The 22954-nt window shown below is 34.3% G+C and overlaps 2 protein-coding genes and 1 non-coding gene across 3 annotated transcripts; 1 reads left to right on the top strand and 2 right to left on the bottom strand.

The window, feature by feature from the left end:
- Positions 1 to 575: 575 nt before the first annotated feature.
- On the bottom strand, positions 576 to 7938 carry LOC141537426 (zonadhesin-like). The gene is made up of 11 exons (XM_074258419.1): positions 7641 to 7938; positions 3185 to 3251; positions 3030 to 3120; positions 2656 to 2901; positions 2403 to 2570; positions 2108 to 2344; positions 1802 to 2044; positions 1491 to 1739; positions 1236 to 1427; positions 928 to 1176; positions 576 to 852 (listed from the first exon to the last, which is right to left on the bottom strand). The coding sequence occupies exons 2-11, from the start codon at positions 3185 to 3187 to the stop codon at positions 581 to 583; spliced, it is 1950 nt and encodes a 649-aa protein (XP_074114520.1). The 5' UTR covers positions 3188 to 3251; positions 7641 to 7938; the 3' UTR covers positions 576 to 580.
- Positions 7939 to 10071: 2133 nt separating this feature from the next.
- On the bottom strand, positions 10072 to 10143 carry Trnad-guc (transfer RNA aspartic acid (anticodon GUC)). The gene has a single exon. It is a non-coding gene; the product is annotated as a tRNA-Asp (tRNA).
- A 677-nt stretch (positions 10144 to 10820) lies between these two features.
- LOC141537668 (uncharacterized) lies at positions 10821 to 11638 on the top strand. Its single transcript, XM_074258791.1, has 3 exons — positions 10821 to 10937; positions 11055 to 11181; positions 11253 to 11638. Exons 1-3 carry the CDS (start codon positions 10911 to 10913, stop codon positions 11636 to 11638), a joined length of 540 nt encoding a protein of 179 aa, XP_074114892.1. The 5' UTR covers positions 10821 to 10910.
- The last annotated feature ends 11316 nt before the right edge of the window (positions 11639 to 22954 follow it).

Genomic DNA, 22954 nt, shown 5'->3' on the forward strand with positions numbered 1-22954 from the left:
TCACCGCTGCATTGACGTGTTAAACAAAAAATTTACCGAAAATACAGTAAGCCATTATCGATAGAAGTAAAATCTCTGCTGAATTGATACTTATTATCAATGCAGACGGAATTTTTGGTTGCGCAGAGATTGTCACTCCAACAATATTCACCGACTAATGGTCCGCAAGCAGTGTGTCAAAACTGATAAATACTTACGGCATTGTCATTACTAATTGATTGATGCGCAGCATTTTTGTCCATTTTTACGGTGGATATTGAAAATAAAGCTACAGCAATTATGAACATCTTCTGCTTGATCGCCATAGTGCTCAAAAATTGGCTGAAATTGGTCTTTGATTTACTGCTGTCAATTGTATCGACCAATTAAAGAATCAGTTAAAACTAAATATAACTTTTTTTTTTGTTCAAATAAAAAATGTTATGTGGTAAAAATCATATAAAACTTGTTTTTTTTTTTTTTTTTTTTTTTTTTTGGTAATTGGAAATGGTTGTGAAAGATAATTTTAATGACCGGATTTTTGGTAATAAAAAGAAACTTATTTTTATTTATTGATGCAATAAACTTTTATTATTGAAACTTAAAAATTATCAAGTGGTAGTGTACGTATACATTGATTATCGGATAAACGAGTAAAAAGTTCACCGCATCGACACCGGAAATCAATGCAGAAGGAATTATTGATGACGCATTGATGGTCATACCAGCATGCGCCGCCCAAGATAGGTTGACACGTCCATTGACTTACCATGAAACTGTTTTCATGGCAGATACATCTTTTATTGACAGAACATGTTGAATACCAATGTTCGCCGCAATCCAGAGTTACGTTGCATCTGACCAGTGAAAAATCTGTAATGAATCATCAACAGCAGTAAAATGTATTCGTACTAAAATTTAATAAAAAATTTTACAGCTAGAACTTACTGAGTTTGCATTGATTGCCAGATACAGCCGTGAAGTTGGCCTTGCATCGACACTGATTATCAATGCACTGGGAAGCGTAAACCGTACAATCATTGTCTTTAGTGCAATAGCCGCCCAAACTTGGAATACATTGATATTTGGAGAATCCAAAGTGTTTGAAGGCGCAAGTGCAGAATTTATCAGCCGAGCATTTACTATTCATTATGTACTTGCAATCCAAATTATCCTTACAACGATGGCCCAGTGGGGCTGTCGGATAGTTTAATTTAAATATAAAGTTTAAATAATCAGAAAAGAAATTAGCTTACGTGGTACGCATTTGTTGCTAGACGAAGCGAAATTTGGTTCGCATTGACACTTATGATCAATGCAGTCAGAGTAAGCAATATCGCAGTAGGTTTTGTCAATACAATAACTTCCTAAATATTTTGCCAGCAGTGTTGTGTTCCGCACAGCTGGAGCTAAAATAGTCCGATGATTGCAGAGCAACGTCAGATTTTCTAAAAAAACAATTTTAAGTCCTTTAAAATACAAGCGTTCATTATCAAAAACTTTTTCCGTACCGTCAATGCAGTAACTGCTGGTCAGAGGCAAAAATCCAACAGTGCATTGACATTTTTCGTCAATGCATTCGAAATTCGGCGCCGGGCAGTCGCTTTTGTCCCAACAAAAGCCGCCAAGTAACGATACGCATCTCGTAGAATTTAAGGGGAAGTATGTTGAACTGCAAACACATTTTTGCGTCCTCGAACATTTTGCGTTCATTATAAGTCGGCATTGACTCTTCTCTGTGCAGTATTGTCCCAATTTAGCTGAACCATAACGACAACTCGGTGTAAAAATTAATATTTAAGCCTTTAAATTTGTTTCTTACTTGGCAAACATAATCCGCTTTTGATTAACCAAGAGTCAGAGGCGCATTTGCACTCATTATCAATGCACTCAGAATTTTGAAGCCCACATTCATCCGTTGCGGAGCAGTATGTTTTATTTACTGACACACAGATTTTATTTATTAGTATGAAACCTATTCCACAATAACATTGATTTCTCGAGCATAGTGCATTGCCATTTTCATCACAATCAGCATCTATGTCGCATGAGACATTCATGAACACTGAAATTAACAATTTTACTTGTTAAAAGCGCTCTTTCATTGAAAACAATCGATAATTCTTACATAACATGCAATTATTATAGTAAAAACTATATCCTTGCTTGCATTGACACATATGGCCAATACAGTCAGAGTTATCAGCTGCGCATTGTTCGTCTGCACAATAGTTGCCGATTTCTGGCAAGCATCTACCATTCTTGTACTGATAATTCGGCAGGCATCTACACTTTCCGACACACATTGAATTATTAACACGGTTACTGCATTGAATATCATCATCACAGACGGTAGTGTTGAAAGCTTTAAAAATGAATTAATTATTTTAGCAATCATTTTGTACAATTGAAATTATACTTACGTTGTTGACAATGCTGCGTATTGAATGGTGAAGATCCATGCCTGCATTGACACTTATAGTCAATGCACTGCAAATTTATCGATATACATTCACTGTCAGAGGTACAAAAACCACCCAAAATAGGTGCACATAACTGAGTTTTAAATCCAACTACATTGCTTGCATTTGCTAAAATAATCAATGCAATTTCGTAATTATTGTCATTGTTATTGTTATCATATTTAAAGTTGGATGGTAGAGATAAGATATTTACATGGAAGACACATTTTCATTGCATACGGAAAATAACCTTCTTTGCATTGACATCGGCCGTTAATGCAGTGAGAATTCGTCGGGTAACACTCTTGTTCTTGGCAAGATTCACCCAAGTTTGGCAGACATGCTGTTGAGTTGACAGGGACGTAGTTTTCAATGCAAATACACTGGTTGTCCGCAGAACATCTCGCGTTTTTTAGATTTTTGCAATCTTCTTGTGGGACACAATATTGGCCTAGTCGCTCTAAAGAATTAATTAATGGATCAATTTAGGCAATGCAATCAATACAAAATCAATGTAGTCAATGCAGATTCTATTTAATGCTATTAATTCAGTCAATATAGAAAAAATATCTACTGTCCTGTTAATACCTTTTTCTACGCAATAGTAGATACCATATGGACTTTGTGCTTTGCATTCCAAGTCAGGATCGCAGCAAGGCTGATGTCTCATAACAAGACACTGTTGAAAAAACTCGTTACTATTAATAAAAATACCTAATATAAATAATTATTTTTTACTGTACCATTTCTCCATCTTTGCTGCACGATTCAAAGTCACCCAATGTCGAATCGACGAAAGATAATATTACGCTGAAAAAAATTTTATACGAAACTAACATTATTTTTAAGTCGTATTGATTTGGACAACACTTTACAAGTAAGTATTTTAAAAATCTAGCTTGTGCCAAGAAAATTTTCTTAAGTGGCTGAGTTTTTTATAACTTTCTAATGACGATAAAAATTATTGTGAAATATTTCATTTGAGCTTTAATAAAAAGTAACAACTCTTTTTATTACTTTAAATTGAGATGTAGTTATACGATTAATGAAAATCCGAACAAAAACAGTTTCACTGTAAAAAATTGCAGTTTCACTACAAAAAACCTTTGTTCCAACTTCAAATTGTTTATTTCTAGTTTAAGAGGCACACCTAGTGGGAAATTTCGAAAAAGTCGATTTTTTTTTTTTTTTTCATATTTCGGTAGATTACACCTTTAAAAATAACATATTAAAATTTCAAATCGATATATCAAATAGTTTTTGAGTTATAACATTTTAAAGAGCAGCCGCTCGGCAGCTAGAGTGTCATTAGCTGCGAGACGTACCTGAAGTATTGTTCAGAGTCTACTGTCTCTTCCAGCCCCTATAACACGATTCCAGTTTCTATTGTTGGCTCTCAGGTATACAAAAATATATCATTATAATAATTTCTACAAATTTCTAGAAATTTTTCGTTTACTGCCACGTAAATTATTTTCGGAGCCAGACACATTTAGTCTCATTGTGATCGTTGTATCGAGCGCATCATAATTTTACACGTGCTATTTTCTTGAAAATGAGTGATCAATCTTCATATTCAAATAAAAAAGGAACTCACAATGTTCCTAAGCATCGATCAATTGCGAAAAAACGCAAGTTTACCGGAAATAGATTTACATTTGAGCAATCTACTGCGAATACCAGTATGTCCGCAGAAAAGTTATTACAAAATAATGACAATAATGTTGTGATTGACCCATCTCATGGATATTGTATTTTGCAATTTTTATCAGTTTTTAGTGCAATTAGTAATTTAGTGGTGTGTAAAACCTGTCAAAAAAAAGTTACTTTTAATCAAGCAAGTTCAAGAGGCCTAGGGTTCAAAATTGCTATTATTTGTGAATGTGGCAATTCGTATATTAATTCTGGACCAATGATTAATAACGCATTTGAAATAAATAAACGTATTGTTGCTGTGATGCGTCTATTGGGCATCGGAATAAATGGGATAAATCTTTTCTGTGGATTAATGGATTTAGCATGCAAATTTTACGACCAAACTTTTGCGGGATGTTTTACGAATTTACAGATTGCAGCCGAAACTGTTTGTAAGCTCAGTATGCAGCAAGCTATAAATGAAGAAAAAGAGCTTACATTAAAGAAAGAAAATTCGGAGACAAATTTGACTGTTAGCGGCGATGGTACCTGGAAAAAACGTGGCCATACTTCCCGTTTCGGAGTAGTTACGCTGGCAGGAAAATACAGCAAGAAAATTCTTGATTCATGCGTAAAATCTACATATTGTCAGAGTTGTGTTTTTGGAAGAAAAAAAAAGATAGCGAACCTGAAGATTATGAGGAATGGCTATCATTACACGATGAAGAATGTGATGCCAATCATAAAGGATCTGCCTCAAAAATGGAAGTGGATAGTGTAAAAGACATGTTTGGTCGTTCCATTTAGTAAATATGGTGTAAAATATACCCGCTATATTGGTGATGGTGATAGCGCTACCCACAAAGGACTTATAGATTTGAATCCTTATGATATTCCTGTTGCTAAATTGGAATGCTATCTACATGTGAAAAAATAATGGGAACACGTTGCCGAAGTGTAAAGAACATTAATAAGAAATTAACAATACTCAAAACAACAATGAAAGCTACAACGGTTTACTTTGGCACTTTTCACCCAAGCATCTTCATAATGGCTTCAAAACTATTGAATTGTCAAATAATTTTGCAACTGCAATATTTAATGACGGTTATTCGTCAATTTTGAAGATATTCAATGTAATGGGAGTGATAGTTGGACCTGCAGCAAGAGATTTTGCGGCTCTTAAGGACGACACGAGAATACGAATCGCTGATTATCGCCAAAGGGCTTCTTCAAAAGAAGGTCGATCATCTCGAAGAAAAGCTTCTTCAGCTGAACAAGCCCTTTTCGAAGAAGAAGAAGTGTATTATATGGCCCTGGAATAGCAGATTAGCTGTAAATATGATTTTAAACCACTTATAACAGTGGAAACGATCATTTTATCTTTAAACGCGTTTTTCTCGAAACAGCATTTTCCGAATTTGCTGCAGTGATTACTCAAAAACAAATGATCCGATCACTATCGAATTTTTTTACATGTTCTATATATAGTTCTCCGTACAATGACCTATCGATTTTTTGATATGATCAAAAATCGAATTTTCGCAGGCCACAAACGACCAAAATTTTAGGTAAAATTCGACTATTTTTTTAAAACGCCGCCATATTGTCAATTTTTGATTTTTTTTTTTATCGTAGGTCATTGTACAGACAATATTATCTAGTTTAACGAGATATTTTTTTTTTAGATTTCATCCACGGAGAAGGCCGGAATCACTGCAGCAGTGAAGGACCTTTTTTTTTTCGCGCCGTTAGAGATCGACGATAACTTAAAAAATATTTAATTTTTTTCTACAAAAATTTCATTATGTATTCTTAAAACATGTATAAATATATTCTTAAAATTTTAAAATAATTGATAAAGTATTTTTTTTAATAAAAATTCCCAAAAATCACGTTTTTTTTAGGCCGTTACACTAGGTGTGCCCCTTAATTAACATTTTTAATAAGCTGAATATTTGTATTCTAAATATTTGCACTGCGCATGCGTCAACTTTACGTTTAGACTTTCAGCGCGGACTTTTGAAAATTATATTGACCAGCACAGTGATTAGAGTAAGTGTATTTTTCTTGTAATTTTAATTATAGAGGTCACAGGACAAAAGGGCAACGTGTAGTTTTTAATAATTTTATAATAAGTTTTATTTTAATAAAGTATTGAAATTTTTTGTTAATTGTATTGTCGCAAACTCTCCACTAAGGAGAATTTCCGTAATTCTTCTATATGTAGTTGATTAGTTAGGAATTGGTTCAGGATCTATCTGTTTAAAATAAAAGACTCGGTGTTGGGGTGAATAATTGTGATTAATTTATTCCCCAAGAGGAGAAAACTCTAGCAATTGCTAGAGAAAAACTCCTCGAAGATGTTACAGTTGAGAGATATGTGAATGAATATGTGTGTTGATATGAATGTATATATGTTTGCACTGCTGTGCAATGAGGGGTGAGAATAGATCTCAGCCACCGTTAGGTTATTGTGGTTAACCGTCAACCGTTAATATCTCAGTAGAGATGTAAAATGTAATTATGATCAGAAAGGATCATGTGTTTGTAATCGGAAGAGAATTGACTGTGTGTTTAGAATGGTTTGAAAGAACCAGTAGGTTCAAGTATTGAATTTGATCGCTGGGATCGAGTTGTGTTATAAGTTTGATCGCTGGGATCGAATCCTTGATCGCTGGGATCAAGTGTGTTATAAATTTGATCGCTGGGATCGAATCCTTGATCAGTGGGATCAAGTTGTGTTATGAATTGATCGCTGGGATCGAATCCTTGATCAGTGGGATCAAGTTGTATTATGAATTGATCGCTGGGATCGAATCCTTGATCAGTGGGATCAAGTTGTGTTATGAATTGATCGCTGGGATCGAATCCTTGATCAGTGGGATCAAGTTGTGTTATGAATTGATCGCTGGGATCGAATCCTTGATCAGTGGGATCAAGTTATGTTATGAATTGATCGCTGGGATCGAATCCTTGATCATTGGGATCAAGTTATGTTATGATCCGAGAGGATCGAATTAATTTTGATTTAAATGATTTGAATATTTTGTTTAAATTAGTAGTTGAATATAGTTTTCTAATTTACGCGAGAATTTACTATTTAATTTAAATTACTTTCTGAATAACTCAACAAATTATTAAATATATAAATTTATTAATGTACTTGTTTCTTGTAAATTTGATTTGAATTTAACAATTAACACGATTAAATTTAATTAAATAAAGCACATCAATGAAGTTAAGTTAATAATTACGATTGACTAAATTCAATTAACACTTGCAAAATATAACTAATTAACAATGATTTTAATTATAATTGAATATTATGAAACTGAATTGAAGATTCTTGACAAACTTTTAACAATGATAATTTATTGCGTCTAATTTATCACGCGATTGAAGACAATGGCCGCGATGCTAAACGCTAAGTACGACGTACTTTTTATTAGCGTCTTAAATATTTGACCACGAATTTATGTTAAGTTTAAAATTGATGCACAAATGTCGAATCAATGAATTTAATTAAGTATGAGAATTGATAATTAACTGATAATTAATTACGTTAGCAAATAATAAAACACAATGGAATAATTTCTTTGTCAGAGAGAACGCAGGTATATTGCACTAGTCACTAGTCCCAGTACAACTGCCGCTCATGGCGTCCCCACCGGCCTCGTGCCCCGGGCTTGCCGGTCTTCTTCCCGCTAAGTCATGGGGCGCATGTGCAGCCGCCATTTGACATCGCGTTCATAAGAACGATAATAAAAATTGCCATGAGAATAACCCATGTTAAATATAAAGTATAGATATTTAAAGTTTGAGTATACTCATAAGAGCACTCTAGTCAATCTCTTTTGTACCGACATCAAACATTAATTGTTATGGATTTTTTTTTTTTTTTTTTTTTTTTTTTTTTTTAATAGTTCGTAGTATTGATGAAAATAGAATTGATGAAAATAAAAAAAAAAATGAAATGAATATTTATTTACTTAATGACATTGATATTGGCTGACGTCTAACAATTTTTTTTTAATTATTTGAATTAATTAAATGGTAATTCCTAAAAAATTACACCCGTAAATTTTTTAATTTTTTATACATGAGATGTGCTTGTCACTATAATTTTCAAAAGACCGCGCTAAAAGTCTATATACGTAAAGTTGACGCATGCGCAGTGCAAATATTTAGAATGCATACATACAGCTAATTAAAAATGTTAATTAAACAACAAATAAAAAATGTGAAGTAGGAACAAATGTTAAATATACATGAACAATCAAAAATAGAGGCTTGATGACTCAAATTGCTACCAAAATATTAAAAAATGCGACAGGGGGGCTAACTTAAAGGTACATTATTAATAAATTCTTTTTAAAATAAATGGAGAACGATCAAATGTTGAGAGTGAATAATAAAGAACAAACGAAAAGCTGAAAACGTGATAGAAAAAAAAATCAAAAATTAAAAGAAAAAAATTTGGGGTTCTAACTTCAGTGAGCTATCCCGTTGAATCTACAGTTTATGTAGAAATAATTCCAGTGCACTCTGGTGGTTGTAGATGCAAGCTGTGAATTAACTTTTTTCAGTGTAGTTGCGTATCTATAGTAAGATTACTACACATTTTTATTTTATCTAGTCTGTGGCGGTGACTTTTCTCCATGAAAAAAAGTCAGGATCGAAATTTCTGGGCTTACTATAGTTTGTGCTGATAAAATTTAATAATTTTAAGTGAATTAAATGTTATAATTGATTATAATTAATTAATATCAGTAAAATAGAGTATGACTTACTTTTATGATATATCATTTTGGAAAAAGGAGTACCATATAATTAAATAAAATTTTGCAACCTTGAAATACCATTCTGCTTACAGTAAACACAGTCGGTAGTCTGGCGCTCCGTTTACAACGAAATTTTTGAACGGAACTTGGCGCCAGATTCTACCGAATCTGTGGATAAACGTAAAGTTGACGTATGCGCACTGCAAATATTTAGAATAAAAATATTCAGCTAATTAAAAATGTTGATTAAACAACAAATAAACAATGTGAAGTAGAAACGATTGTTATATATACATAAACAATCGAGAAGAGAGGTTTAATGAGCCGTATTGCTAAAAAAATATTAAAAAATCCAATAGGGAGGCTAACTTAAAGATATATTAATAAGAAATTTTTTTTTAAATAAATAAATAGAGAACTAACAAATCAAACAAATGTTGATAGTAAGCGATGAAGAACAAACCATGAACTAACGATATGATAAAAAAAAAGTTCAAAATTAAAAAAAAAAACTTCTGGGGTGCTATCTTAAATCTCGCATTGGCTGTATTGTTTACCGCAAACTGTCTACAGTTTATGTGGATATAATTCCAGCGCATCCTGGCGGTCGTAAATGTAAGCTATGAATTACTTTTTTAACTGTAGTTTCGTATCTTTAAAAAGATTACTACACATTTTTATTTTATCTAGTCTAGGGCGGATATATTTCTCCAGCAAAAAAAAGTCAGAATTGAAAAATCTGAGCGAGCTATAGTATGTGCTGATAAAATTTAATAATTTTAAGTGAATAAATTGTTGCAAGTATAAATAATTGATTAAAACGGTAAAATAAGTGATTAATTAATCTTGATGATAACAAATTAAGTTAAAAAAGTACCTCAGAATTAAAATAAAATTTTGTAACCCCGAAAAGCCGTTCTGCTTACAGTAATAACATTCGGTAGTCTGGCGCTCCGTTTTGAACGGAACTTGGCGCCAAATTCTACCGAATTTGTTGATTCGGTAGTCTGGCGCTCCGTTTTGAACGGAACTTGGCGCCAAATTCTACCGAATTTGTTGATAAATCTTTTTTTAATAAAAAAAAATTATTTTTATCTTAACTACTGTCCTTGAATCTGAACCAGTCAATAGTAATTTTTGGAAAAAAAAAATTTTTTCTTTTTTCAATTTTCAAATTAAAAAAAAAATGGTTAAAAAACCAAAAATGAAGTCTCTTCGGCGGGGAATCGAACCCCGGTCTCCCGCGTGACAGGCGGGGATACTGACCACTATACTACCGAAGATTACATGTCTCGTGACAGCTAAGTTATTTTATAAAGTGAAGAAAACGTCCGCAAATCGATATGCTGTTACTAAAACTTAAAGTCGAAAATTGGATTTTTCACTCATTTTTATTCAAATAAGTTAATTAAGCCGAATTTTATGATTAATCTAGGTAAAATATTATATAAAACCCATAAAAAGAATAATAGGAACCTGATTTACCGATGGAGGAGATATTGCCGATATAATAGCCTTTTACATTGTCGAATCGTGGCAAAAACCCAATACCTGTTTATGGTAAGGTAAATTAACTTCAATACCCATTCATGATAAGGTAAATCAAAGTCAATTTCTATTTTATCATCTGTGGTCGTCGAAAAAGAAGAACGCTACTGAATTGTTACTAAATAAAAATAATCTCTTCTAAAAAAAAAAAAAAAAGCGCTTAATTTAATAGTTAAATAATTAAGAAAGTTATTTTCGTTGCATGAAAAGTTGTATTGCCCTGAAAGGTAAGTTTTAACTGGAAAAAAGATGTTTTTTAAAGTGATGATAAATGTAATTACAGTAATTTAGTTTTTAGTGATTAATTACCCCGTGAGTTAATGGCAGTGTCAATGTAAAAACCGTAAATGAAAGTAGACTTTTATAATAATGTACGATGAGACATCGCTATCATTTCCGCTGTCAAACAAGACACTTCCATTAGTAATTTCAATTAGTTTCTATAAATACCCTCAAGAAGGATCGCGGGCATTAGTTTGTGGTTCTGATTCTTCAGAAGACGATGGTTAGGCTCAACTTTTTGCTGTTAGTAAGTGCAAATTTAAAAAATTTCTAAAGTTATCCCTAAATTCTAAGTTAAGGTACTATAATTGAGCGTTCAGACATGCAACAGTATTTTTAAAATAAATGATAATTTAAACTTGAGGTCACGGTGTCGTCACTGATCTACACATCAGCCTTGGCTGTCATCAATCTAAACCCAGGGAAAATAGCAACGCCATCTAGATTTTACCTTCCCAAGCCACCCTGCAGTGTAATTCCTTTGTCTTACAGTAAGTACGAAAAATCAAACTTAATAAATTTAAGACATATTTGATGTTAACAGTTATTGTAAACCTTGAAGGTATCTCTTCCGATAAAAACACGAGGCCAGTTTACGAGGTCATAGACGGGAACGACGAATATCCGAGGCCCATCCATCAGCGGGTGCCGATCCGGCATATCGACGATATAAATCTCGAAAAATTTACGAGGAATCCACGAGTCCAGCTCGGAGAGTCTGATTGGAGAATCCGAAAAATCAACAAAAACTATCCTCTGGCCGTGAGTCCTCTGCTGTCTCAATACGGCAGCGGATACCCGGCTATCAATAGCGCGAACGTCAACGTAGACACGCCGCGTGTTTACTCGTACATCACGGTAAACAACATCCACAATAACCGGCCATTCGGTCAATATAAGTGGACACACGGTTTTGATTCAGATCCTTCTGGAAATGATTCGCGATGACAATAAATGTTCGTTGCTTTTTATGGTTTGTTTTTTTATTTTTTTTTGTTCCCGACAACCTCTATTTAGTTTATAATTGTTGGGGTACATAATTTGGGTGTGACCAAAAATAGTGTTCGGTCAAAAATTTCCGGATGTAGACAATGTTTGAATTTTAACAATTTGGGAAATACTGATGGTTAGATATTTGGGGATTGCCATTAAAATGGCTATAACTTTTGGACTGATTGATATTGAGGGCTCAAATTTCTAGCATATGATTTTTTTGAGGGGTAGAAGGTACCTACGAAATTTCAAAACAATCGGTAGAGGATCTCAAAAAATTTTTTATTTTGGTTAAAACTATGAAAAATGCTATTTTGCAAATTAAAGTTACTGTAACTTTGGAAATAATCAATATTTTGTGCTCAAAATAAACGTTCAGTAAACGTTTTTTTTTACAACTAGAAGATCTCCTGCGAATTTGAAAATGATCGGTAGAGGTCTCCAAAAATCATTTTTTTTTTGTTTTCAATAATGAAAAAGCTTATTTTGCAAACTAAAATTACTATAACTCTGAAACTAATTAATATTCATAGCTCAAATTTTCAGTAAAATTTTCTTTTCGTGTTTCAAAAGTTTGTACAAAATTGCAAAATGATTAATAGATGTCGCTAAAAAAATTATTTTTTGCTTATTATCATAAAAAAGCCTACTTTGTGTAAACCATAACTTTCGAACTAATCAATTTTTAGGATTCAAATTTCCAGTCAACGTTAATTTTTACAATTAGAAGTTCTCTTTAGAATTTGGAAGTAATTAGTAGAGGTCGCCAAAAATAATCTTCTCAAGCCGTAAAATCATAAAGAAATGTCAAGTAACATAATTTTATAACTTATCTTCATAGAAATCAATAGTCACACATCAAATTAATGTTTTAAAACATTTTTTTCAATAAGTTAAATTTAGTTGACACCGAGACGCTTAAAGTGCAGAGTTACTTAACCACGACACTTGAGTTGTAAGTTGGCATTGTGGCGTCCAATTTTGTCTCGGTTTTTTGTCGCCGAAGAACAAAAGCCGTCTAATTAAAAAAAAAAAAAGGGAATGGAAAATCTTTTCTGACATACTTGAGTAGTCTCATAAGACTTATACACGTAGACAATTACAAACATCGCAATTAGAGTCGAGTTTCTCTTGAATTTTAAAACGCTAATTATTCCTCTCTGTCTGCGCAGTTTTGCTATTTTCTAGACAGTTTAAAATTATAATTAATGTATTTATTATTATCTTAAAATATGTCTATGTATTTATTTATCTATCTTCTCGGTCTGTTTTATTTAGCCGTACGAACTTGAACCCTCAGTGAGTAGAGAGCCGTGAGATTAAACGACTCCCTGCTAGTTAGATTCGAGGACGGGGGATTAGCAGAGCCGTACTGAATCTGAAGGGGACAAGCCCATCATTGCAGCGATGAGAAACTTCCCATCACGAAAACTTAATCAAGACCTTTCTCCTTTCTTTTGGGGTGTAAGAGTGTTGTGCTGTTTATAAACTTGGAAAAACGTAAGCTTTTAAACACAACATTTCGTCGAATTATTTCAGAGGATAGACGCTTTATATTTTACGATCTTTTAACTTTACGAAGATAACAAACATGGAAAAGCAATTTTTTGGCCACCTCAACCGATTATTTTTAAATTTTGTAAGGTCACTTTAAAAGTCAAAAATAACAGTTGTGGAAAATTTTGAGCTATTAATATTGATTAGGTAAGAAACTAGAGTCATTTTAGTTATTTAAATACTCTTTTTGAGTGAATAAGCAAAAAAAAATTTTTTTTGACATCCTCTGTTAATCATTTTGAAATTTTGGAAGAACCTTTAAAACACCATAAGAAAAATTTACTGAAAATTTGAGCTCCTAATATTGATTTGTTCCAAAGTTACAGTCATTTTAGTTTCAAAAATACAGTTTTTCGTATTTTTAGGGAAAAGAAATTTTTTTGAAATTCTTTAGGGATCTTCTCTCTATAAAAAGAATTATTAACTAAAAATTTGAGCCTCTAATATTGATTAGTTCCATAGGCTATAGCAGTAATAATTTTCACAAATAATAAATTAGACAATTATATCTCTCTACCACAATGTCTTGTCTTACTTATAAAAAAACTCGCGTGACACTAATGATATACCACCGTAATTATTCAACAATTTACGAGCGTTATTAAACCCCAAAAAAATAGGTTACTTTGTCCCATTGAGAGCATTAAACTACAGTGTAGCTAATACTTAAATTCCTCTCTCATTTCAATCATTATAGTAACTTTGTTCCTTTTTCCTCGGTTTCTTTCATTCTTACCCGAAGTACGGATGAAATAGTGCGGTCATATGTGAAATTTGATCGGTTATCTCCTCTTATGCTATATATCTGTCTTCTACCTAAGCTATATGCTGTATGTAGTAAAGTACCACGAGAATTCGAGTTTCCCGTCACATTCGTGTGTCCAGAAGTCATACATTGGACTTTTATCGACTTACCGAACACAAGGTACCACCAAAAAGTCATACGTATGAGTAAAAGACCTTATATATATATATATATATATATATATATATATATATATATATATATATATATATATATATATATATATATATAGAACAATGTTAAGCAAGAGTTGCTGAGAATGTGATCTCGACAACCAACTGGTGTTCTTGGCAAGCTCGGCAGCAAATTCAAGTGAAAAAACTCCGGAAAAATAAAAAGACAGGTGTATATTCTTATAGGCCCAAGCACAAGGCGAGAAAGAGACATGATAAGATTATAAGCGCTGTGAAATGCTTACAGATTGTTAAAGGGAACAACACGACACAACTCAAGTCCATTGGCAAACTGATGAGGTTATTCCGCTCTCTTTCTCGCATGGGAAACGACATTGTTGCGACAAAAAAACCAGCCTCAGGCTCTTCCCGCGATCGATCACTCACAGATATACAGCTCATACGTACCGTGTCATCGGGACAGCTTAGATTTTAAAAACTTTTTTTACTTGGGATAAGGCGGCTTCTTAATTTGTTGTAAGAAAGCTGGTCTGATTGAAAATTTTTGAAAATATGATATTTTTATTTTTTTAGCGACATCTGCCGATTGTTTTGAAATTTTGTAGAGACCTTTGAAACATAAAAAAAAAAAATTTCTGAAAATTTGAAAATTCAATTTTGATGAGTTTCAAAGTTACAAACCAGGAGGTCCAAAAAATTCGCAGACCATCACTAGAGGTCGTCTTTCAAGAAAAAGTACCCCACTTTCTATCTTCTCCCCCAAAATTCAGACGCTATAAATAAGAGTGTAATCCTAACGCAAATATGTACTTACAGGCTCTCCTAACACGTGTCCGCGAGAAGAACCCGGCAGGAATAAAGGGGTGAGCTTGGACATGATGGGTCTACAAGGGTGAAAGAGGGAGAGGTGGTATCTAGCTGTTGGCATATCTAACTCTCGGCATATAGGCAAGAGGAAATGATTGCCGTGCAATTTCCTGGCGCCATAGTACCGCGTCACAGCTATTACGGCTTTGGCTCCTGGAAAATTGACGCGACAAACTCTGTCTCTTTCCATCCTGCGCTGTTTTTCCATCCCTTTCATCTAGCCCACATGGTTTTACATCGAGCTATAGCGATAGTTTCCACCGTCCCTTTCTCCCTCACACGCTTTGGTATTCTGTATTCCCTGTGATGGGGTTATCCTTCCATTCAGCAAAGGACGCCGATAAAGGGATCTATCTCGGTTCAAGGGCCCGTGTAAATGTGTGCTCATGCTCAGATGACATATTGACATTGGATGAACAACCCCCATCGGACAGGACTCCGGTACAGATTTTGGCGTGAAATAATTATTAAAACTCACGATTTCAGTTGGTAGTTTACTTTTAATCGTTGGATGATTGGCGTCATTAAATATTTCGTTATGGCTTTATTAAACTTGTATAATAAACTCATTTTAGGTTTAATGCACACTTGCTTGAAGGATTATTAATTCCGTGATTAATTAACTTCCCACTTCATTTTGTGTCGTTACTTATTCAACGAGCTAACTTTACACTCAATATTCGGATTAACGGAGTTTCCTGCTTTCATTAAGCTTCTTATTTTTTCACCTACTGGTTTAACGCGTTTTTAGCTACTTATTAATTACGCTGGATTTGTTATTTTGGGTATTATAAATTTTTTTTTTTTTTAGATCTCGTTGAGGATTTGATGGATTAAGGTGAAAATTTATCAGGATCTCAAATGTCGCAAACTATGAAAAGTTTAACAACGAAAAAACGAAAAAAAAAATTTTTTTGACCATCTTTACCGATAATTTTGAAATTTGCAGGGACTTTCTACCCATGGAAAGAAAGATTTACTGAAAGTTTCAACTCTTAATATTGATTAGTTCCAAAGTTATAGTTATTTTAGTTTCAAAAATACAGTTTTTCGTATTTTTAGAAAAAAAAAAATTTTTTTTGGATCTCTACCAATTGTTTTGAAATTTTCTAGGTATCTTCGGAATATAAAGAGAAACATTTACTGAAAGTTTGAGCTACTTAAATTGATTAGATTTTTAGTTATATTCATTTTAGTGTGTAAAATATACTTTTTCATGATTGTATACGAAAAAAAAATTTTTTTGGCGACCTCTACCGATCATTTTGAAATTTTGCGGGGACTTTCTACCCATGAGAAGAAACATTTACTGAAAATTTGAGCTCCTAATATTGATTAGTTAGAAAATGATAGTAATTTAAAAATTTTAATTTGACATCAACTATTAACCTAGAAACTTAATTAAAATATCACAGCGAGCAAAACTAATCGGATGTAATAAATAATATGAAATAAAACGATCTTTATAGTTAGGAATTTGTTAGATTGATGTAATTCATTTGAGATTGTAATGAGGGCGTTTTGACAAGAGCTACTTTAAGAAGCCCGTTGAGTGTGGGCAAGTACGGAACGAACAAGACGATTAAATATTTGTAATAATGAAACAGGACTGAGGAAGAAGAATAAGAAGATAGAGAAGACGAAGAAGATGTATTGTAATAAGGGACGGTAGATATCTTGTCTACTTGAATGTCATCGGCCTGAACGAGAAAATTGAATTAAGGCGAGGATCTAAGGCGGCTAAAAGCAGCCTTTGTCAAAGGAAATTTCATCACCAACCGGGAACGATAAGTACTTGATAAACGCCAATAATTACTTATAAAATATAATTATTACTTTCACTTCATAATTGTTTAATATTTTTTTCGTTAGACGTTATGGGCAAGGTATTATGTTAACATTGTCACATGTCAAAATCTAAATAACTGACGAGGGTGCTAAACAGGGAATTATTTTCACAGCCGTTCAACGCCGGAAAATTTGATACCCTTCTGCATTCCGGGGAGACCCTCAATTTTGATCTATTTTTAGATAGTGGAAAAATACTTCATGACGTTTGGGATTAAAGTATTTTTTGTATTTTATAGATATCTCACTCCACAATAAAAATCCCGACATTTATTCTAGAATAATAAATCCCCATAAGGTTACACCCAAGTTTCGTAACTCAAAATACGATGAAGAAAACCTGGCAGGGTGAATGAAGAGGAGGACAGCTGAAACGAGTTGTAGAATGAGATAAAAATAAACGTCTCGGCCCAAGTCATTAGGACTTTGTTCTTCTGGAAGGGGGGGGGGGCATGGGGCCAGCTGCTCGGCACGCGCGATACGTGACGAGAATCCGCGTTTTCACTCTCAGAACATTGGATCTTCGAGAGCAGAGACCAGCTACAACACACATCGAGGTAGAAATACTTACAGTGACTACTGAAAACTACTTATGTACAAAGTACGATCATAAAATGGCGGTGCGAAAAGGAAATGGTTGGAAAGTTTGGGCGAGAAACATCTTCGGGGTGAGCACCATAAGGTGATCGTGAGTAGTATTGATCAGATGAATCATAAGTAGTTAGAATCCTCTATTTCAACAATCAACCTTAAAATCCCTCGAGGAAAAATGATGATAAGGTGATAATTAGCACGAACAGTGACAAGCATTGTCGTTTTAATTTAGACAATCTTCATTCTCTGCAGATAAATTAGGCCGGTGTTATCGCCTTCCCTATTGGAGCCGGAAATTTGAAATTACCATTGAATTTTCCATCTGAAATCCCCTAAGCTACAGAATCTGATCGTTTATTCCATTGACATCCCCATCTTGGTTCATCACTCGCTTGAGGCACTTTTGTCCTCTCCTCGATTTTCCATCTCCCGTTTCTCGTCTGGAACACCACCAAGTTTCCTATTCCCTTTTGGTGGTCTCCCTTTCCCCATACGCCCCCCCCCCCCCATAGAAGATGTAGATTTGGAGTTGGATGAAGCAGTAACACGATAAACGTTAATCGAACCAGGTTATTACGGCACACGTGCAATTAGCTGGAGCTATTGAGTGGATGGTATTGAGGGCGTAACGCGATTTTGGCCACCCGTGAGCTAAATTAGCATAAGAAGCCTCAGTTCCAGTCCTTCTTCAGTCTTCGGATGGTGGATTGGCGTGCCAGACTGCCTCCGGCTGGCGTGTTCGCGCCTGTTGACGTACCGTTGATTTCCCCTTCATCATCGCCATCATCAAGAGACGTGAGCTGTTGGCTCTTTCGGGCCTCGGGAGCCATTAAAAACAAGAGACTCAAAGCTGGACAAGCTGTTCGACAAATTACTTTTCTCCACATGTTATTCTGTTAATTATACACCGAGCAGTTCGGGATGCTACTGCTAATTAACAACGCTGATGGATTGGGCATAAAAAAGTTTCTATTGGTCGAGAATTAATTTATAAATCGTGGAATTTTCCACAAAATAGTGGACTAATTTTTTTGGATAAATTCTACCGATTATTTTGAAAATTTTGAAAAGATATTTTATTTATTGAAAGAAATACTTATTGAAAATTAGAGCTTACCATCAAATCTAGTAATCAACTAGCTAAAAATGATCGACGGACTTCTTCTTCTTGACTGGACACGCGGAAATTAGTACCGTAATTAAATCCATCATTAGTGATGATATAGACTGGACATTGATCAAATTCCGAGGATTTCAATGGATATTAATGCTTTTACTTTGGCTTTTTCACTCTTCAGTTCTCTTCCTCTTTCCTCCTTCGAGCGATTTGCATGAGCACACACGTGCATGTTAATGCCGATTAGCAATGGGTCTGCGCGGGAGTCCGTTGATTATTAGTCATTCGAACTGGTATCGGGAGATTCAGTTATACGCGACTTGTTTAGCACATGTTGGTAATCCAACAGCCAGAGTATTCTCTCTGATTTTCTCTCATCGAGTGTGTTGTAAATCCTCGATTCAACATTAAACATGACAAATCAGTATGTCCTCGTGGACAGAGACCTAGGAATTTAAAGCTTCAATTTGTGATAATGTTACCAGTGTTCCCGTCGCTATTATATTCTCTTCACACGTCTCATTTGTACGCATCGGGTGTCATTTGTTCGTTTACCACCACAACATTGATAAAACTTATTACCCTACAGCTATTTAAACATGATCTATTTGACTTTTAGAGGTGACTTATTGCCCCAGAAGTCGTTCAGGTTCCCAGGATTCATCACCAAGCCCAAAATCAGTTTGACCTCTAACAGGTTATGGGCCCAGGCTTTTACATGCATTTTTTTGAATCGCCATATCTCGGAAACGAGTCGGTCGATTTTGACCGGGTTTGGATCATTTTTTCTAGAATTACAGATTCCAGGTCGTGTTAAATTTTGGAGCCATTTAGTCAAATTGGTTCTGAAATATGGCACTTTGTTTGTAAAGTCAATCTCGTAGAATCGCAACCTAGATCACGGCTTGGCTCTCTGGGAGTGGATAATAAACAAAAAATCAGTAGCGATTTATCTGAGAGCAATTTAAAGGAGACATAAAGTATCTGTGGCCTTAGAGAAAAATTGAGTTATGAATGTCCAGGTTGTACGTGGCAGAAGAGACTCTAGGCTCTAGACTCTTTGGATGGGATGTAAGAAAAGAGTGTATAGTATATATAATAAACGACAGTAACAATAAATCTTGTGACGAGATTACAGTCACGAATAGTGTGGGCGACCCCGTGGAATGTCTTGTTCTACTCGGTATATATACTCTTTAAACCCCAAGATGATAATCCAAACGCGCATTTAATTAACGATCTGACCGGCGTGCAAGAAACACGATCGTCGTTTAATTCACGCCTCGTATATCTTGACATTACACAAATACAATATTATATTATACATCACTGGCACTTAGCGATCATATGTTTCATTTCGCCCACCGACACCAAGCCTAGACGGTAAATTTATTAACTATTTTATCAGAGTTTTACCTATCATATAATATCATGTAATTAGAAAACTATCAATTTTCATTGAAAACTTCCGTGATAGCGTTTCAAAAATGTTCTATAGACCCGTTATTTTTTTAATTGTTATTTATTTATCTCCAAGTACCCGAATTATATTCTTGGAATTATAATTACATCATACTTAAGTTTTTTTTCAACTCAGAGATATTAAAAAAAACTTTTTAATTTTCTAACTAAACGGAAAAAATTAATAATTGAATTCCCTATCAACATTGTGAGCGAAATTTTTTTCGGATATTCATTATTTACCACAGAATATTGATTAAAAATTTTTCTAAGCACGTGGCTTAATCAAACACGCCTAGAACTGAATTTCAATTTGAAATTTTGTCTAAAGGATAGAAAGAAACAATGAAATTGACCATTTTCTTGTAGAAAATCATATTTCCCGCCAAAATTGCAATTTAAATTTTTTTGTTCCGCGCTTTGAGGTGTACCGTGATTTTGCAATGACTATAACTCCAAAACTACTCAACCGATTTTCCTGTTTTTTTTTTTTTTTTTTTTTTTAACTTTTAAGAAAATCGAACGCGCTTTACGCGCTGCTGTAAAAATGTTCATTACCGATAATTTAATTAATCAATAAAGGATCAATTAAAAAATTTCAAGCTAATAAACTTTAATTGACACCAATTAGCTTTTAATAATCCAGGAAATAACTATAAATATATCCCGGAAAATAAATGAAATAAAAGAGAAAACTATCCGGATGTTCTGAGGCGGGCAACCACGTGGGCTTAGTCATGATGATGACAATGCCCATCTTCCTGCAATTATATAAAAATAAAACCTGTATATTAATCCCAGATGGAATTGAGCTCAATATAATAAACAACAAACTACAAACTGTTACCCACAATTTGTAATTATTGTTATTAATACCATCTGGAGTGGAGTTGTATCTGCGACCTACATTGATAATTAATTGATATTAATGATCCTTTGTCTGGATGTAAAAGCGAGTACAGCTTGGATGTAGACTGAGACATATTATTTATATTATTTACGTACATTTAAAGGTTTGAGAGTGGGAAGTCACCACTTATATGGTCACCCTTTTTTAGTTGTCCGTCGGTCAATCTCAGCCGGGCACTAACCACTCTCTCTATCTTTCTCTTTGTCTATCACTCTGGATCTTTCTCGACCTGCCCGGCATTTTATCACTATTACCACTCTGTATCGTGATTACTTCAGCTCTGAAGGTAACTATCAATATTAACACTTCCTATTTGAAAAAGACGATAAAAAAATTTTTTTTTACGATAACTTGTCTCCCGAAAAATGTCAAAATTTAGCTAAAATCAATTAAAACTACTGTCGTAATTCCAAAAAACAAAACAATTATTTTTACTCTCGAGTACCTAGACTCTGATAAGTGAACAAGTGCGTGGTCGCATGCAAATCAGTTGGTTAACTCCTTGCTCTTGCAACCCAACTCGCAAACTCCGAAACCCCAGACATGGCTGTTGTTGCATTCTGTCATTTTTCTTCTTCAACTTTGGCCCACCCATCCCCCTTTCCACAACAAGTACTCGTCTTCTTCCTCTTTCTCTTCTTGCTGAGAACAGAAACCCCATACGGTTTAACGAGCAGCAATAAATTACGCTCCCTGCTGGACAATCCAACCTGTTCAATTCCGTCAATGATTCCTTTTTATTAACATTGATCTTTTTTTTTTTAAATAACTAACGAACAACCCGACCAAATGACTTCAAACTCAATCACGACCTAGAGCTTAGAATCCTTAAAAGAATGGCTTAAGCCGGATCAAAATCGGCCAATCCGTTTCCGAGATATCGCCATTCAAAAAATGCATGAAATAACCTGGGCCCATAACCTGTTAGACAAAAAAATTTTTTTTCTGTGAATAATTGCACCAGGCAGCTTCATTAATGCAATTGGATAGTAATGAGTGAGTATAATGCTCTTAACTAATATCCTAGATGATGGCACTCATGTGGGTTGGATCCACCCTAGGTGGTAAGCACGGTAACAGCAGGTTCTATCCGATTCGCATGCCAGTAATTATCACAACCCACTAACCAGTACATGCTTGAGTCAAATTCGAGCAGCTTTTGGTCAGCATTATATCATGCTGCGAGGGTGGGAGTTGGAGAATCGGAGCAAAGGGATGTAAACCGTTGCGGATCTACGGTTTATGGTCTTATCTGTTCTGGGGTTGTCCAACGATAAGCCAAAGGGAATATCTTCCTTGGTGAATTCGAACGCTAAGATTTAATCTCGAGATAACAAATTGCTCATTTGTGACTAGTTAACAGTATAGCTCAAGGGACTCGCCACTTTCGATCTTGCATCTTCATCCAGACTGTCTTCCTCAGGTTATTGTTTCTCAAATTAGCAATGCTGGTTTGGATGTTATACCGGTGTGATTTTAAGCCGAATTAGCATCTACGTTCACGGTTCGCTTCGAATAGGTTAGATGGATGTGTATGTATGTGTTATGTGTGGAATATATAGATGACACTTGGGTGCTGGAGGCTGAGTTTCGGGTTGCTCCGAGCATGTACCATCACCACCGTGGAATAGATGAATAATGCTCGGGAATTAGCATTATTAGTGACGCATGCTTGGTGAAAACAGCGTCAGTTGGCGGGTAAAAAAGAGATTATCATTTATTTTTGCAGTGATAAAAAAAATTTTTTTTTGCTCTTGGATTCAATTTTATTGGAGTATGTTTGCATTGAGAGAAAAATTTTTTGACTAAAAAATTTTTTCGACATGCTTAAAGTCAGAGAACGAAATTTTTTCTCTTTGAGGGTGGAAAAAAAATTTTTTTATGGTCTCTTTCTTTTTAATTTTCTGTTAAATATTTAGAGATGACATCTAGAGTGTGGAAAAAAAAATATTTGGATTGCTATTGACTCGATATCTTA

This window comes from Cotesia typhae, unplaced genomic scaffold, assembly GCF_013202065.1.
Source record: "Cotesia typhae breed Kobodo isofemale line unplaced genomic scaffold, CoteBio_Ctyphae scaffold_91, whole genome shotgun sequence".
NCBI classification, from domain to species: domain Eukaryota; kingdom Metazoa; phylum Arthropoda; class Insecta; order Hymenoptera; family Braconidae; genus Cotesia; species Cotesia typhae.